The sequence below is a fragment of the Nesoenas mayeri genome, assembly GCF_963082525.1.
Source record: "Nesoenas mayeri genome assembly, chromosome: 1".
Lineage (NCBI taxonomy): Eukaryota > Metazoa > Chordata > Aves > Columbiformes > Columbidae > Nesoenas > Nesoenas mayeri.
In genome coordinates this window covers 8271999-8289711 of record NC_137541.1, presented here as the reverse complement: position 1 = coordinate 8289711, position 17713 = coordinate 8271999, and the positions used below count along the sequence as shown (strand labels likewise).

General features: G+C 44.9%; 1 protein-coding gene across 2 annotated transcripts in view; it reads left to right on the top strand.

The window, feature by feature from the left end:
- FRMD4A (FERM domain containing 4A) overlaps window positions 1-17713 on the top strand; it is a gene marked incomplete at both ends in the record, with an annotated part of 384638 nt that overhangs the window by 159124 nt on the left and 207801 nt on the right. Inside the window, one exon of one of the 2 annotated variants that reach the window (XM_080354260.1) lies at window positions 14366-14458. The exons of the other annotated variant lie outside the window; for it this stretch is intronic. Within the exon in view, the coding sequence (XP_080210386.1) occupies window positions 14366-14458 (93 nt within the window). Of the gene's footprint in view, window positions 1-14365; window positions 14459-17713 lie in introns of those variants that run through there. 2 annotated transcript variants of the gene reach the window in all.

Below are 17713 nucleotides of genomic sequence, written 5' to 3'. Positions count from 1 at the left end.
GCTGCCAGGCTGTGTGCAGAGTCAAATCCTGCAGGATTATTTAAGGTTGTTCCCCTTCATACGTAACCTCAGCAGTCACCACAGCACTCACTGTAGTCTGATGCCCTGGGGAGCGGCTAAGGGAATCTATTAATACTCTTAGGAAAAAATTAGCATCCAAACAACTTTTGTTTCCTTGTTTTTTACACGTCTGTGCTCTCCTCTGTCACTAGCTACAGCACAGAGCCTGATAGGCTCTGACAAAGAGCTATTGATGCTGTGCTTGTGTGAATTGGCCCAGCACTAGTCACAGCCAACTTCTGTGGGACCTGCTGCCCCCGTTTTACAATACGCTCCAGTGTGCTGAGCCATTTGTGAAAGGTCAGAAATGAACAGAGAAATAGACTGGAGTCAAAAACAAGTAGTCCTATAAATATCAGTCATAGTCAAAGGCAGTTTATTCCATTCCTCCCCTCTCTCTCCCTCTGTGTGTGCGTCTCTCCCTCCCTCTGTTGTGGTTTCCCAGATATAACTCCATGTTTCTGAGTGGGGAGCTCTGAAAGGCAAGCAGCACGCACATTGCAGCTTCTGCTCCCATCTTGCACACATGGAATAGTCGTCAGTCCCGCAAGCAGGACTGACAGCCGGCACGGAGTCCAGGCATCATCTGGACTCAGATGTTAAGTTTTGATTTCTCGGGTTTTCTTTAGCTGTGATAAACTCATTTGCTACAGTTTGAGAATTAGCTCTGACCACGAACAGTTTGGATTGGGACTCCTGAGAGCTCTTCTCCAGCCGGAGCTAACATTTGACTTCACAATGACTTTAGCAGCTAAATTAGAGGACATTGAAGTGACGCTGGAGCACCTACTAATGGATGTGTTCGTAAGTAAGCTTCGATTTCCTATTTAAAGCAAGATGCTAATAATCCAGAAGGCAACATACAAATTTAATGGTATGTCCAAGTGTTGCACTGACTTAATTCCTTCATATTTTGTGATCAACTGTCTATCCAACACTATCAATGTGTTGTGTTATAGCTAAAGCATCTTCTGCAAGCAGTAATATGCAAATTTGGAACAATGTGACTCCAGTGTGACTATTCTGCATTAGTTTTGTGTATTATCTAAAATTTTGATGAAGCACATGGAGAGGAAGAGAGTTTTAGACAAAGCAGTTTGAAGAATATCCCTGTAAAAGAAGTTCTTTCACTGCATCTTTAAACTGTGTATTGTTTAGCATCAAGTGTCCTTGGCTTTAGGATTTTGGCAGCTATAAAATTACAGTCTTTTACTAGCCTGACTATCGGGTTACTTTTGTAAGAGATGAAGAAACAAGCAAAAGTAGTCTTGTTTCCAAGAAAATCAAGTTTATTCTTCCAGGATATATCAAACACTTTAAGCCAGTGTTAATCTGGAATTGCTTCCTTGAAATCACCAAAGCTCAGTGAAGCCACATATTATTTGCTTCTGCACATCTGAGATAAGGATCTCTCCCTATAATCTCTTTTTTAAAGTTTCTTTAAAAATATCAAAACATTTCAAAACAGATTCCTGCTTTTTCCCACACAACTTGATGGTTTTTGTCTCAAGGTCAGAGATGGCCATGTTTTGGAAGTTTTTTAGGGAGCAGAAGGAAAGCAATGATGAGGGAATGCCAGATCATTTATCTTCTTCAAAATAAAGTCACGTTAAGGTGATCTGTATTCTCTGAATTCAGGCTATAAGAAATAAGATGACAAGTGACATTCCGAATTTTCATTTTGGCACCTCTTTAATGAAATGCTTCACATTTCAGGGTCTAGTGATAAGGAATCTTAGGCATCAACCATAAAAGTGAAAAACAGGAGAGCTTGCCAGCTTTCTAGTCTATGGTCCAGTTACTAAAGTGTCCACCTGTGCTGTGAAATGGATTCAAGTCCCTCTGGGCTGGAATCTCCTCTCAGCCCTTTGGGGTGTCCTCTTTCTTACATGTTGCTGCAATGGGAGCTGGAGGGAAACAGTTGGAGGCTGTCCTGTCAAAGCCTCAACATAGGGTCTGAAGTACTCTTTGGGATGTATTATTTGAACCAACCTAATGACTATTTGCCACTCTGAATGCAACTCCTTTCCTCAGCTCTGAGTACCGTGCATCCCAGAGAAAATCCCTAAGGGTTTAAATCCCCACAACAGGCAAAGATGCAACATCCGCATCTCATGACCACAACATGCTGTGGAAGCTATTCTGCGTGGGAAGGGGCCAGTGCTTTCTTTGGACTATTTGCAGCTGCTGTAGAATAAACTTGGCACTGTGATCCCTTCTGGTCTATTTGTACTTCAGCGTCACTTCATCAAGCTGAGCACTTGACACCTGGGAGACAGAGAGTCTTCATGGGACAGGTGTCATCGAACAGTGGGGTGTTTAAAGGTGATGTGTCATGGGGTAGCTCCAAGTAGTATCTGAGAGACTTCCAAAATTGAGAAAGCCAGGGCTGACTGAGTTGATTGAGGCTTAGAGAGCCAAAGCTACATGTGTCTTGTCATGTTTGAAGGACATGAAAAGCCTTGTGCCCCGCTGGAAACCACCCAGACCTATGAGAGAGATGATGGAGAATAATTTCTTCTATGTCTCCGCATGCCGTTGTGAGCACTGTTTTGAAGCTGTGTCTAGGCTTTGTCGAGTCTCATGTACACCTTTTGCCTCCATCCACGTGTATTTCCTCGTGGGTTTTGGGGGTTGTTTGTGGGACTTTTTTTCTGTAATGAGGGTGACAGCAGACCAAATGAAGTATGGGCCAAATTCTCCAGAGGTGCAGGTGGCCTCAGTCCATGAAACCAAAGGATGTCCTCTCAGGTTGTGTTATGAACTGGTCCCTCCAATGCGTAATTTCAGAAACCCATGAAACGTCCCCAGCTGGGACGTTGCAGTCACAGCTGAAATTGTGATGCTGGGACATGTCTATGCAGTATCACCCTGTGCCACGCCAGAGCTCCAGCTGGCTCTGGAAGAGCTGATGTGTCTGTGCAGCATTGTGCAGGGACACACTGCACTAGTGTCACTGCTTCGTCCCCTTGGGGCTGGAAGGCTCAGGGGCAGCACGTCCAGGCTTCACGTCTCACTTTGGCTGTCAGGACTGTGAATCTAATCTGACCTCTATGCGAATCAAGGAGATCAGTTTTCCCTGATGAGCAACCATGCTTTCAGCTAGCTGGGCTCTTCTACCTGGGAATTATAGCAGGAAGCATTTCAGATAACCTAGACCAAATATTCCAAATGCAGAATAATTTTGTCTGACACGATCAGGCACAGTTTTCAGGCTTTACTCATGCATTTCTTGCCTCGCGACTGTGTTTGATCTTTAACCGCCTGTCCATTGAGCAATGCTAAAAATAATCTCTACTACTAGATACAGAAAAAGTAAACATGAAACTCAGTATGAAGGAAGGACAAAACATAGAGCTCTGGCTGTTATGGATCATTCCAGCAGCCAGGTTCGTCAGAGGTCATTAATCTGTTACCAGATGTTTTGCTGTTACTGGCAAGACTAGTACTTGGGTGAGGAGCACAGGGCCAGACCAGTGGGGCTGGATGGGCTGCAGGCAGATGGACTGACAGGTAACTGGACCCTCCAGGGAATGGTCTCCATGCCATGCATCTTCATCTATGTCAGGATTATTGCTGAAAGACTGAGGCCATCTGTCACCATAATGCTCTTCTTCCAATTCCCTGGTGCCCTCCACTGCCCCAAACCAGATGATTACTTACAAAATTGGGAAATTGCAGGCTGTGGAACCTTGACTTATCTTTTTGGTTTTTTTCCTTTGAAGAAACCTATTTTTAATGGTCCTTGGGCTGCAGGGGCAGTAACCTGTTCCCAGATCAGTGGACCCTGACAAATCTCACTTGAACAGCTCATATCAAGGTAGTGAACTCATTTTATCACGGTGTAGAGAAAAACATTACAGTAAACAACAAATGTGAAGTAACCAGCAGTTTCTAAAGAAAACTCAGGCTCAGGCTAACCGACCTTGATGTAATTTGACTTCTGCAGGAATATAGACTAAAGAAAGACTATATTGGGCCAGTTTTTCTCTGGACAAGGTTTTTAGCTAAGTTGTCCTGCAGGAACTCATCTGGAGTGAGTTCAGCGAGTGTCACGGGGACAATGGCAAGCCTTGGCTGCAGATATGTTTAACACTTTCTCTGGAAAGGTAATATTACATCAGAACATTTTAAAACCTTTTTTTTTTTTTTTTTTTTCTGTGTGGACTAGGGATTTGTATCCATATGATATAAGCTGCCACTTCCTTCCAGGACATGGTGTACTCACAGCGTTGTCAGCCCGCTATCAGAGAAGCAGCTGTTGCTGTACTGACACTTCCTTTCCCCTCTTACCAAAGGCCGTTCGAGAGCTTTGCTGGGCTCTACAAGGCGAGATAAAAGGGAAGCCTCCAACATGACATTTCATAATTAACTGTCGTCACCCGAGGGCTGCCACTGAGCTGCTTGATAAGGCTGGACTTGGCTGCCTAGAGAAACCCAGAGAAGGAGGCCAGGGCCAAATGAGTGTAAGGGATAAGCTGAGCAGGTCCCTTGGGTGCACTAAGGGGAAAAGGGGGTTTGGGTAAGAAATACAGGCTCTGAATCGTTGTTTCACTGCTTGCAAAAATCATCCCTGCGCCAAACTTCCCTTGCCTCTGGACATGCTAATTATTTTTGTGCAGTCTGTGAAAGGAGACCTTTGAGGTACACCTTAGGACCAACATTGCTGACTTCCAAGCCTTGCCTTAGGCACAGCTTGAGGGAGCCTCCATGATATAGGATGCCCAGCATGCCTAGGGTGCTTCGCATGGGTTGTCTGGGAGGGTTCAGGAGTGAGATGGGCAGTGGAGCCTGCCCTGCTGAGGGATGCTTTTCTTTGCATTATGGATGTGGCTTTAGACCTGGAAGAAATAGCCTCTCTAGTAAACAAAGGGATAGCAACCCTGCTAGAAGAGAGAGCCTGAAGTAGTCAATCAGCTGGCCTCAAAAAGGAGATTGATTTCTGAAGGCAGGTGTGATGGAGCTGTAGCAGATGTCCCAGGAGAGAAAGAGACTTAGATGAAGTCTTTAAACCGTGAACACTGTAGCCCTGTCCCACTCTAAATACCACCTGGGAAAAGACAGGCCATTTATCTCCAGTAGTTCATGGGGTCTTAGACATCATCCAAACACAACCAAGCCTGCCAAATGCACAGTACATTCCACAGCTCCATCTGCATTCCTGCAGACATCTATTTCCACAGCTGGCTCTTCAGCCTTCCTCCCACCATACTGCACAGATAAATGTATACATATGCATATGTGTGTGTGTATATGTATATATACATATTTTATACATATATATTTAAATAAATATATGTGTGTGTGTATATATATAGGACACTATCTGACGAAAGTGAAATTTGTGAGGGCTTCCTGGCATGAAGAGTGACTGTGGTTGCTTTGCCCTGGGTGGACATAGCAATCAGGGCTGGAATTAAGAAACAACGGATTCGCTATGCTCCAGCCTCCTCCATTACCCTGAGAAACAGCTGCTCTTCTCCCTCTCCACATTGTCAAGTCCTGGCAGAGTTAACACCAAAATAGCAAGGATGTGAGACTAAATCTGTTTCTAATACCATAACTTAGGGAGAAGAAGTAAGAGGAAATTACCTGGGATGCTACAAGTATTCTGGCTCATTTTTCTGCCAGCTAGCAATGAACAGAAATGAAAGTTGGAGTCAAACTCCTGTATCCAGCCAGACCTAAAGCTGGGTATTTGAACTAAAAGTAACCAAACACTAACACTGAAAATTCCAAAATGAGGTTCAGCTCCCTTGGCCAGAGGTGCCAAGGGAGACAGGGCAGACCTTGGCAATGGGGATGGCACCGTGAGGTGGACAAGGATGCCATGTCCTGGTAAGGATCTGGAGTGGTGGCTACCAATAACTTTGTATTCCAGCTCTTAAAAACAAGCTACCAACAGAGGGGCATTTAAATGACTTGGCTCTTTATTTATAACAGAGAAACAGAAAAAAAATCAGATGTGATAAGTGACATCTCATCATTTCACAGATAGGGAAACTGAGACAGAGGGACATGAAGCCAATTGAGCATAGCCCTCCTCTGTCATCTCACTTAAAAAGGAGTAGAAATACGACTTCCAGAATCCCAGCTTGATTATTTGTTCCCTCCAGGGTATAACACTCCACCGCAACTGCGGAATAATCCAAATCATCAATATCTGGAATTCGGATCTACAGCACCCAGGATGAAGTGTGCCTTTGCATCTAGTCCTAACACTCCCTGCCATAGATAGGTATTATTCCTTGTCCATTCTTTGTGCAATTGCACCGTTAACCTTCCTGTTTTCTCATGCCATCAACATTGGTAAAGAGTAGTCATTCTCACAGACGGTACTGAGGAGAATCTGGAGAAAGGAGGGGTGCAGAAAGATGGTTGTGATGAACCTGCTTCAACCACAATTTGCAGTGTGATCCATGCACACTGCAACCTCCATCCCTGGTGTAATCAAACATTCTTGCAGTTACTATCGACTCCTGGTGTCTGTTACATTATTCTTTATGACCTTTGCAATAATAAGACATTATCAACATGTAAAGTGATCCATTAACCTCTATAGCAGAAATAAATCCTGTGGCTTTGCCAGGCTGCCAGGACTTGCTAGTCAAAGATCAAGCAGCAAGTTCATACTTGAAGCAGCCACAAATGATGCATAATACAAATGCATGGGTGCTGCCTTCACCCTCTGCAACATAATGGGTATTTCTTTGTGTTTGTTTATCAGAGAAATCAGTCCTTTGAAGCAAATCCTAATGCGTATCTCTCTGGCAACAACTTAATCCTCTAGTGTATCCTCAGCACCTAGTTTGCAGGAGTCTTAAAGCTTCATCTTCCACCACTAGACTCAGCCTAAGTTTTGCCAGTCTGATGGGTAGGAGCAGAATCAGGCCTCTTGACCCTTGAGGTTGCTCAGCATGATTGCGGCGTTAAAGAGATCCAGTTAGGTAGCTGTTCATCAGGTTTTGTTTAGATACTTCGGAAAATAAGGACATAAAAATGATCCTACCAGGTCTTTCCAATGAATGATTTAGTCCAACATCATGTCTCAGGCAGCAAACAACATCAGATGCCTACAGACAAATGTAAGAATAAGGCAAGTACACAGTCATCTTCCAGCCACAAGCTGTTCCCACTCGGGGATTTCCTAACCCAGAAGTGGTGTCTTCAAATTTAGCATCCCACAGTAGATGTGCTTTCATGAATCTGTTGAGTCATTTCTTGAACCCAGCCCAGGGACCTGAGTTACCAGGCACAGCTACCATGAAGAGTCATGGAGCAGAAGAAAAGCCAGTGTTGTGCTGCAGCCCCGTGCACAGTGCTCTCAACCACAGATAGCTCCTAACCTCCCTCCCATGAGAGTCAGGTCATGCTCTTGACCCTCAAAAAGCCTCTGTGGAACAGAAGAGCTTTCTGAAGCAGTCCAGTCTTAGCAAAAGAATGCACAAAAAGAAGATGGTGAGAATAGAATCATGGAACCATAGAGTCATGGAATCATAGATTCATAGAATCATAGAATGGTTTGGGTTGGAAGGGACCTTCAAAGGTCATTTAGTCCAATCCCCTGCAATAAGCAAGGACACCTTCACCCAGATCAGGTTGCTCAGAGCCATGTCCAGCCTGGCCTTGGATGTTTCCAAGGATGGGGCATCCACCACCTCTCTGGGCAACCTGGGACAGTGTTTCACCACTCTCATTGTAAAAAATCTCTTCCTCACCTCTAGCCTGAATGAAGATCTGGGAGTGCGAATGCCAACAGGGATGTTAGCAAAGGCAGGGCAATTAAATACAGCTGCCCAGGGACACAGCAGAACTTTTGAGAGCTGGAGAGGTAGAACAAGAGTGGCCAGTTATCAAGCTTATTTTATAATCAGTGGGGAGACATTGACACTTTTAGGTATCATTTACCCCCCAGTAAAGTAGGCAGCTGAAGAACCTTGAAAGTGCCCATTTCTCTTTACTGATGACAGAAGGAGTCCAGATGACAAGCTCAGATGAAAGCGATCAAAGTTAAGAGAGGTAAACGCCACTCCAGATGTCTCCTACAAATGAGGTAGGGTGCTGGCCAACACAAAAGAGCTAAAGCAATAAAATGGAAACTGATAGTAACTACAGGGTGACACTCCAAGCCTGAAGATCCAGGGAGTCAGACAAACTTTTCGCATTTCTTCGTCTGTCCATATAAATCTACAAAGATCAGAATGTAACCGATTTTGGTTTTTATTTTGCCAGTGTTAGCAATTTCTCTTTCTCTTCTGTGCAAATGCAGTTTTCTCCTCACTCAGACAAAATCCATCATTATTTCATGCCTGTGAGACCTCAACTACAAAACAAAATTTGCCTGAGAGGCTGTTTACCAGGTCTGGCAAGGCTTAAAAAAAACCCCTCATGATGCCTCTCATGAGTCTTCTGCTTCTCTCCATTCTTTATGGACATGTTGGCCTCTCTTCTCTCCATGTGGCTTTCTCTTGGGGCAACATAACTCTCTCTCCTCCCTTCACATAGACACATATGCTTTCCTGCGGTACATTAAGATTAATCAAAGCAGTGTAAAAAGGATGAAGTTTTAAAAGAGGGAAAATTACACAGAACAAAGAAGCATTTATCTTCAGAGTGTTTGACATAGTCCATATGTCACATATCCTGTTTAAGCCTTAAATCTGGCTCAAGGCTGAGTACTTCCCATGCCGTGCTGAGCAAACCCCTATTTCTTCAGGAATTGAAGCAAATCAGCAGTGTTAAGCCTTACTCAGGAATAACCCGCTCACATTTTAAGACCTGATAGTGAGATGCACCAAATATTTGCACATTCCTTGCAGTTGCTGGGATTTGCAAAGACTTTAGAACAGATCCCTGATAGAAATATTGCACAGTCATACCTCGGTTGTGTGCATGACGGCTATTTTATGCATGACATCCAACCTCTGCTACACATCCACGATGTGGGAATGTGGTGTCATTGCCAAATATCTCTTCTTTTGTTTATATAAGCCTTGGAAGTCAGAGGTGGCCTCGGCGATCCCTTCGTGATGTTTACAGGGGTGTGTCTCCAGGGCAATGGGATCAGGCAAGTTCCCTCCCTAATTAATTACTGTCTCTCTGAGTTATGTGGGAAAAGAGCCGACCTACCGGCACACTAAAACACAAGGGAAATGTCCTTCCATCTAGCAGAGGCCTCAGTTGCTATTTGCTGCTGTTCTTCTGGCCAGGGTTTTCCAGGAGCCCGTCTGCCCGGATGCACAGAGATTGGGACCACTTTCCCCAGCAGGGACCACGCACAGGACGATGGGTGGGGAGGAGAACTGGAGGTAGAATGGAGGCTGCTCCTGGAGAGTCTGTTTGCTGGCACTAGGGGAGGAGGAAGGATGCAGGATGCTCTGTCTTCTTTCCTGAAGACATTTTCTGGGCTGTCAACATCTGTGCTATGACTTCCAGTAGAGGCTGTGCCCTTCGTATTTTCTTTAAAGATCAGAAGAAAGGTTGAACACCATGTTCTGTTTGGAGATGACACATTTTGCTTCCAGACACTTCAGCATGTTGGAAGGGCCTCCAACCTGTCAGCCAAACCTGTTTTCTCAAGGACATGCAATGAGTCACAAGTGACTGCTTCTGGGGTCCCATGGACATACCATGTGCGTGGCTCTTGAACTAGAGTTCCATAGCCTCCCATAGCCTTCTTTCTGACTTGTGAATGAACAGGAGCACTGCTCTTTCCAGCTCTAGACTGGTCCTCTACTCAGAGCTTTTGAGCAGTGTGACTTTATCTTCTATCTGCTGGAGATTTTGTCAAGAACTTACTGTCTTGGTGGGCATGCCAGCTGATGAGTCTAAGAACTTGGCTAGGTGTGGGCTCAGGAGGTGACATCCAGGGTTTCATGCTCTGCTCTGCCAGTGATACCCCTTTACACCCAAGGCTGAATTATAAGAAGTAACAGATGAGTGGCCATGTGGATATTTCTGCTGGAATACCAATGAATTAGGAAATTAAGGAACATCTAATATTACATTCTGGATTAACCTACACTGATGCTTGGCTCTGGGTTTCTGTTTAGGTTCATGCTAGTCAGACTTACTAACACTTCTAAGAACCACAGATGGTTAAACAACCTTGCTGTAGTACAATGCAAATCTGTCACAGGAGCCTAAATTCCCAGTTGTCTCTGTCGGTACAAGTGATGGACATGCTGCACACACAGTGCAACACCATGCTGATCTCTGCATAACCCAGAGCACCAAAACAGAGTAAAACAAAGCAAGAATCTCTGTTCAAATGTGGGGCTGACCTTCATACTCAACCTGCATTGCTGCACCCAACAAAGCCACCCACATGTACCAATGCAGGAGCTGCCACAGCAGCAACCCTGTTTGCCTAAGGACAACAGGGATGTGTGATGGTCTGTGTGTCCCCCAGATGTGACCTGGCCTTGCCACACACAGGGGAAACCCCTGGGTTTTCATGTCTGGGGGCTGCAAACAGCATCTCTCAGCCTAGCAAGCTGCTGGGTTGTTGCCAGCTCTGACGGAAAAGGCTCATACAGGAATGCAGCTCCACTCAGTGTGCTTTCCCACATCCCTCCCCAGGCTAAAGTGATCAGAACATTCCCCTGTAAAACACCATGTAAGACTGGAACATTGTGGGGATTTTTTTAACTTTAAAGCAAGCTGGATTTGCAATAACAACCTGTGCTTATTTTTACTCCCAACATGGCAGTTTCCTTTACAGTCTGACTCTGGGTGCAGTAAAACATCAGTTAAGTCTCTGTAGGGACTGCAGCCCCAAAGCATCACCATGTTCTCCTTGTCTTCCTATTGCTTTGCCATGAGCCAACAAATCAGCTAAAGAGGATTTCTTACAATGGGAAGCAAGGAATTCCACTAAGATTAATAGGAGCTGCTGATGAGCTCAAATACAAGTGGTTTCCCTATCAGGACTCCAGGGAAGAATTTGGCTTTGCTATTGACAGAGACCATCAATATAATCCAGGGTGGAAAATGTTGTCAGGAGTTGCAAGTTATCCTTGTTCTCTTCTTATTCTGTTGCCATACTCATGTCTCCATAGAGTACAGAACTTAAGTGGTTTTTTTCTATACTGAGTGACTTTTCAGTTTTACAAAGCGGTGTGTTATTGATAGATCTGATAGATATCACATACTGCATTTCAGTTTATGCCATTGCTGTCACTGGTTTCCATTGACTGCTCTCCGCTGGGCATACACTAACTTGAAACTTGACTCCTCAGTTGCAAATATAAGACACGCTTTGCAGCAGTAAATGATTTTTCTCTCCTTTTCATTAAAGACCAAAAAAAAATCTAGTCTAAATAGCAATCTATTGGAATGTACTTTCCTCTGATGCATTGTTACCACAAACCGCTGTTCCTGGCAGCCTGCAATTAGTACTAAAAAGCATCTACTGCTTTAAAGAGTTTCGTCTTTCAGCAGTTAGTAAATATAGCGTGTCTCTTTTGAGGGTCTGTGGTGGTGAGGCCAGGATGTTCCTTTACAATAGTTTGGCTTTTATTTCCTACTGTGCTGTTCAGGCTGGAGATTGTCTCTACAGACAATACAGTCGAATGAAGCCTCAATGATGAGTCTGGTCAACTTAATCTGCTTCTGCAGTCAACTACAAGAGAGAAGGGGCCCTCCAGAGGGAAATTCAGAATTCGATGGCCTGAAGTGCCCATGACCTGCCACAAACACCTGATCTCCCTCTCCAGGAACCACTAGAAAGACCATAATGAGAGCATGTTTTGCATTACTTATCCTATAGGGAATCTATTGAACTAATATTAATAGACTACCCTGTACATTTGCCTACCAATGTACCTTGAACAACCCTAAAAACAGAAAGCAAAAATCTCATTCTTCTAGATTATTTTCACAGTCCTGATGATTGTGGTTTGGCTTCCCATCTCTGGGTTCATACCAACTGGGTGATGAGGAATGAGATAGAAGAAAGTGTCATAGTGGGTACAGGTCTCCAGGTTTCTGTGGTTTCTGTGGAGGATACGCATAGAGTTGTGCCTGGGGTGCAGCACATGGAGGGAGGGAGAAATGAAGCCCATTGGGATATGCAGGGATCTTGTTGGAACCGGTTCCAACACTATGCAAACGGATGGATTTCTTCTACTTTCCACATGCGCAAGGGGTTTCCTGCAAAGGAGAATATTTGTATTATTATTCAGCTGCCTTAAGCAGTATGCAGATTTGCATGTCATTTGCAAGACCTAAAAACCTACATAAAGAACTCACATTTTGTGGAAATAACTGAATGAATGCTCCCGTTTCCCCTATGGAGAAAATGAGTCTATGTGATGCTTCATGCTGGTACCACTAGACTATCTGCCTTTGCTCCTGGAGCTCATAGACACTGGTGGGGATGTGTTACAGCTCTTTGTCCCCTCTAGTGGATGAAGTTTTGTCTACAAGGCTTATCTCTCTAAGAGTTGGACCCACAGGAGACCTCGTGTGCAGGAATACAAGAGCTTCTGGGGAATGAACTGGTGTGAGCAGGATCCCCCAGGCCTAGGGCTTCAGATGGGGTGAGCAGGGAGATTTTGCTGCTCTGGAAACACTCACCCCTGAGCTCCTGACTCAGATATGACTCATTGTTCATCCAGGCAAAGCTCCCAGTAAAGCAGACCGCAGACACCTTTGCTCTCTTTCTCCACGGGTAGATCCCCAGTGGCTCTGCTGATGCAGGCAAGGTCCCCTGGGGGCAGGTGGGAAATGCCAGACACCTTGTGCTTAAAGAAAAACAGGTAGGCAAACTGTGAGATAGCAGGGGGGAATTTACAATCATAAAAACCCCTGCAAGAAGCAAAGACCCAAACACTTCACCTATTTCACATAAAGAACCTATATAAGTCAGTCATGCTTAAGATATTTTCATCTTTTCCTGTCTCTCTCACTCTCTTTGGCAAGAGACATATGGAACTAATTATGAACAAAGGCTGATTGTTTTAATATTTAGAGTTTCCCACATCAAGCTGCTGGTTTTTTTTTTCTTTGACCAGTTTTAATGCATGTGCATATGCTGTGCAGATACAGAGTTTCTCTATTTTAAATGGTTGCTTTAATGCCATGTCCCTAACACCTTAATCCTGGCTTTTGGACTTCGATCAAAACGAAGTATTTTTAGTTTTGCATTAAAATGAGAACAAAATGCGGAGGAAGGGATTGGCTCCACAGCTCAGCAGATTTTGATCTCCCAGCTAGAACTGCTCCAAGGAAAAGAGCGTGGGCCAACTTCTTTTCTGTTTTACTAAGCAAATTCAGAATACCACTATGGAGCTGGTGAACTGAGAAGCTCCCACTTCGCACACATTAACTCTAACCTGCATTTAGACCAGTGCATGTAACTAGGTATGGAAATGAACATAACATCCAAAACACATCTTTACAAAAGCACAGAATCATACCTGGCTGCTTTGAGACAACTTGATAAGACTGTGGGAGTGGAAAGTATTTTTCTCGTTTCCAAAACACTTGTGTACAATTTAAAGTGTAACTATAGTTTCAAACTTTTCTTCCAGAGAAAGAAAATATCATTGTCTATTAGTCTCTAAAGTGGTTTTGTAAGAGAAAAAAGGAGCACATGTTGGGTCTGACTTTGTGAAGAGAACACAATTATAGACTCTAATATAATGATTTTTATTAGTGCGTGTGCTCAGCTGAGCAGCCCCAAGGATCTGTGTGATCCCTGTGCTCTGGGGATGTGCTTTCCAGCATCTAGGAGAGAGGAATATCCAAACGTAGGATTTAACATTAATCTCTGCACCAGATGGTCATACACCAGATATTCTTTTTAAGGTGAACATGTGATCTACTGTACAGCAAACCAGAGGGGTCTGCAGTCACATGGCAAAATGTATAATAACTCTGATCGAGCTTTGATTAGACAACTGACCTGGTTACCATCTGTAGCAACAAGAAGCGAGCTTGACATTTTTGGAACATTCTCCCTAGAAGCTTAATTTTTCCACCTCTGTGGCACAGCAATATTGCTGAGCAAACTACACCGAGAAAGGGAAGGAAGCTAAAGATACGCTGCTTGAAACATGTTGTTAAGGTTACAAGGCTTACAAGGCTTGGGTTCTCTTTTTTTTTTCCTTTTTCCCTTTTCCCCCCTCCTTCTTTCAAACAAGCCACATCTTGACTCATATGGTCTGATGTGAAAACCCACTCAGCTATTTGATAGTTGGGAAATCTCGATGAGACTGTAAGTGATTCCAAAAGAAGCCTGTGTGTGCTGTGAACCCTCACACACACCAACACACACACACACACGAGTTAGCTCTGCACTATGGTAGTGCAGACAGCTGGGACTCCGGGTAGGACCCGAAGACTTTTATTCAAAATACCATATGGATCACTGAGGAGACGCAGTGTGGAGAGGGTAAGCTGTGATTTCTTTGTCCTGCATGCATGCCCAGAGGATGAGGAAGGCACCATTTGATAGCAGTTGTCTGCCCAACTGTTAGTAGCCAAAGCTAATAGGGGTTATGTCATGGTGTGTAGAAATTACTATTGGTGTATGCCGTGGTGTGTAGAAATTACTATTGGTGGGACCTGTATGGTGATGAATGGGAATTAATATTAGTCAAAGGCTGTGTGATAACGTAGGGTAGAAATTGATGCCAGCAGGAACAATAAGATAGCATGCAGCAATTAAAACTAGTTAAAGGGTCTGTGATAATACTTGCAGGTAATAATTTCCAAAAAGGGTAATTTCTAATAATGAATACTTGAGACAGTGTGACAGCACACAGCAGCACTGACCTGTACAAATGCGGAGTAAACAATAGCAATGTCAAATAATGAATACCAGCAGAAAGCTCAGGGTGATGTGGGAGAGCTTTGTCTAAGTTACCATAGACGCAGATGTGCACTAGTGTCTGTCCCAGCTGGGATGTATAGCGAGCAGTGGTTGCACAGTGCAATATGGGCTATACAGTGCATGATGTGCAGCTCTGGTCGGTGCCAGCCAGCGTGACACTGGGAACTGGCAGTCCCTGGCCAGCCATCGTGACACTGCCGCTTTCTTGCTGTGGGAGGCATAGCAGGGGGTCCCGGGAAAGCTGTAATTATGACATTAATTACCTGAAAGCACATCACCATAGCAGCAACACCCAGGGGACTGAGGGGGGTCCCATTGCTTGGAAGAATTGACAAGTTGGCAAACAGGCAGTGGATGGGACATGGGTGTCAGCACAGAGAGCAATGCACACCTGTGGAGTGCACGGAGCGTGCACTGAGCACACACCAAGTGCACACTGTGCATGCACCTGAGCACACATTGGGCACACACCAAACACACAGGTGTGCAACAAGCTCACACCAAGCACACATCAAGCACACAATGAGCTCACACCAAACACACACCAAGCATACACTGAGCACACACCAAGCACACACTGGGCACACACCAAACACACAAATGTGCAACAAGCTCACACCAAGCACACACCAAGCACACAATGAGCTCACACCAAACACACACCAAGCACACACTGAGCACACACCAAGCATACAATGCGCTCACACCAAGCACACACCAAGCATACACTGAGCACACACCAAACACACACTGAGCACACACCAAGCACACAATGAGCTCACACCGAGCACACACCAAGCTCACACCGAGCACACACCAAGCACACAATGAGCACACACCAAGCACACACTGAGCACACACTGCGTGCACATTGGACACTTCAGGCTGTCTTTGCTTGGTAATCAGCCTCTGCTGGAGCTGGCAGTGGTGGCACAGCCCCCCAGGGGACAGGGACACCTTGCACACCCCGTTTGTCACTGCTAATATCCCCTGACAGGGTGTTCAGCTGAAGGGAATGGGAATGGTCTTCACGCTCTGGCTGCAGGAGGTCTGGGCAGGGTGCTGCAGGGTGGGCAAGGGGTGCTTCACCCAGTGGTCCATGGCTGGTGGAACATGTAGAAGCTCTACAAGGACAGAGCGGCTCAGAGTTGCTCCATGCAGGACTGAGGGAAACCTTTGCTCCTGGCATCTGTTTTGCTGAAAAGCATTTTTGCGGCAGCTGAAGCCACCTGTGAGTTTACTTCGAGTCTGTTGCATGTGTCACTCAAAAGAAAAATCTGTTTTTGGACATTTCAAATGAATTTTTTTCTTTGTACAATTTTTCTTCCAAGCAGAGTGCAATTTAATTTGGATGAATGCCTTCATTTTTTTAAGGGATATGAAAAAAATCTCAAAAATTAAATGCAGGTTCAAAAACTGTTTCTGTTAAAAACAAAGCCTTTTTTTGTTTGTTTTCCTTCCTTCTCCATTTAGCAGAAGAGAAAGCAGAATAACTTTGTGTCAACCTGAAACATATTTCCTTTGCCTTCCCAGTCCGTCAAGCAAACCAAAGATAATCAATTATTCACACAGTTTTGGTCTTCTATTGTTTGATTGTTGTTTGTTGCTTTGGAGTGTATTCAGAATTTTCCCTCCTGGTAAATTCAGGCTTTGCGGTTCAAGATGCTTTTTCTAAGAGGGGCCCAGGGCAGGCAGAGCTGAACCCACCTTGGGGACAGGTTTGATTTGTGTCCCCTGTACCGTGACCCAGATCACAGGAGGTGGGTCAGCATCTGATGGCTCTGCAGCTGCTCTTGCAAGTGTGAGGCAAAGAGACTGGTGTCTTCTTCAAAGGCAGCTTCCCACAAGGTGGTAGATGATTTTTTGGCCAGACCAAGCTCTCAGCTGCTTCAGGGCCACCATCCTTTGCTGCTGGCTATGGCAGGCCCCTCCCCATCTGGAAGGGCTCATGCTTTCACGCAGAAAATACCTTTAGAGTGATGAGCTTAGATACAAGTCATAAATCAGTGTGGAAAATGGGAGACCACTCTCCTCCATGGATGCTCACATCCCCTTTGGAAACACTCTATCCACACTGACTTGCCTGAGCAGCAGCTGCTGAGCCTTTGCTTTGCTGTGTGTGTTAGTGCATGTGATGGAGAGGTGTGAAAAACAGCAGTACTCTCACAGGGTGTTTCCTGGAGGCAACGCTCTGATGGGGAGCAAGGAAAAGCATGGAAATACCTGCAGAAGAAGGTGTCAGAGAAGACGAGTATTTATATAGGAGACAAGAACAGATGCATAGGGATGACCAGCGCTGCAGGGGACTTGGCAGTGTGTATAACACACTTAACAGCTCCATGCACAGCCCAAGTGACCAGCTGCGGTCAGGGCGGGTTGTGTTGTTTTATTTTCACTCACATCTACAGTTTATTTTTCTCCTTCCCACTTCTTGACCTAAGGTTGGGCTGGTTTAGGCTTCTTGTCAGGCATACGCTGGAGCCTTGCTGTAAAGGCTGCCAGAGGATTTGGTAGGATGGGGTTTGCGACTGGTTCATTTTTGTCCTAAATCTCTGTCCTTGCCATTATTCTCTCTACCTCATCACAGAGCTGCCCCATCAGGCACCTGGCCCATGAGGTTGTGGTCAACCTGGTTGAAGCATGCATCAGTCTCTTTCCCTGGAGCCACCCACCAGCTAGAGGTGACGGCACAGATCCCCTGTACTTGGGATCCTGATGCCACGTGGAAGCTCTCTTTCTAAGCTCAGAGTCCAACAAATCCTGCTGCAGCAGTGAAAAAGCCCAAAATACAGTTAAGAGTGAGCCATTTTCACA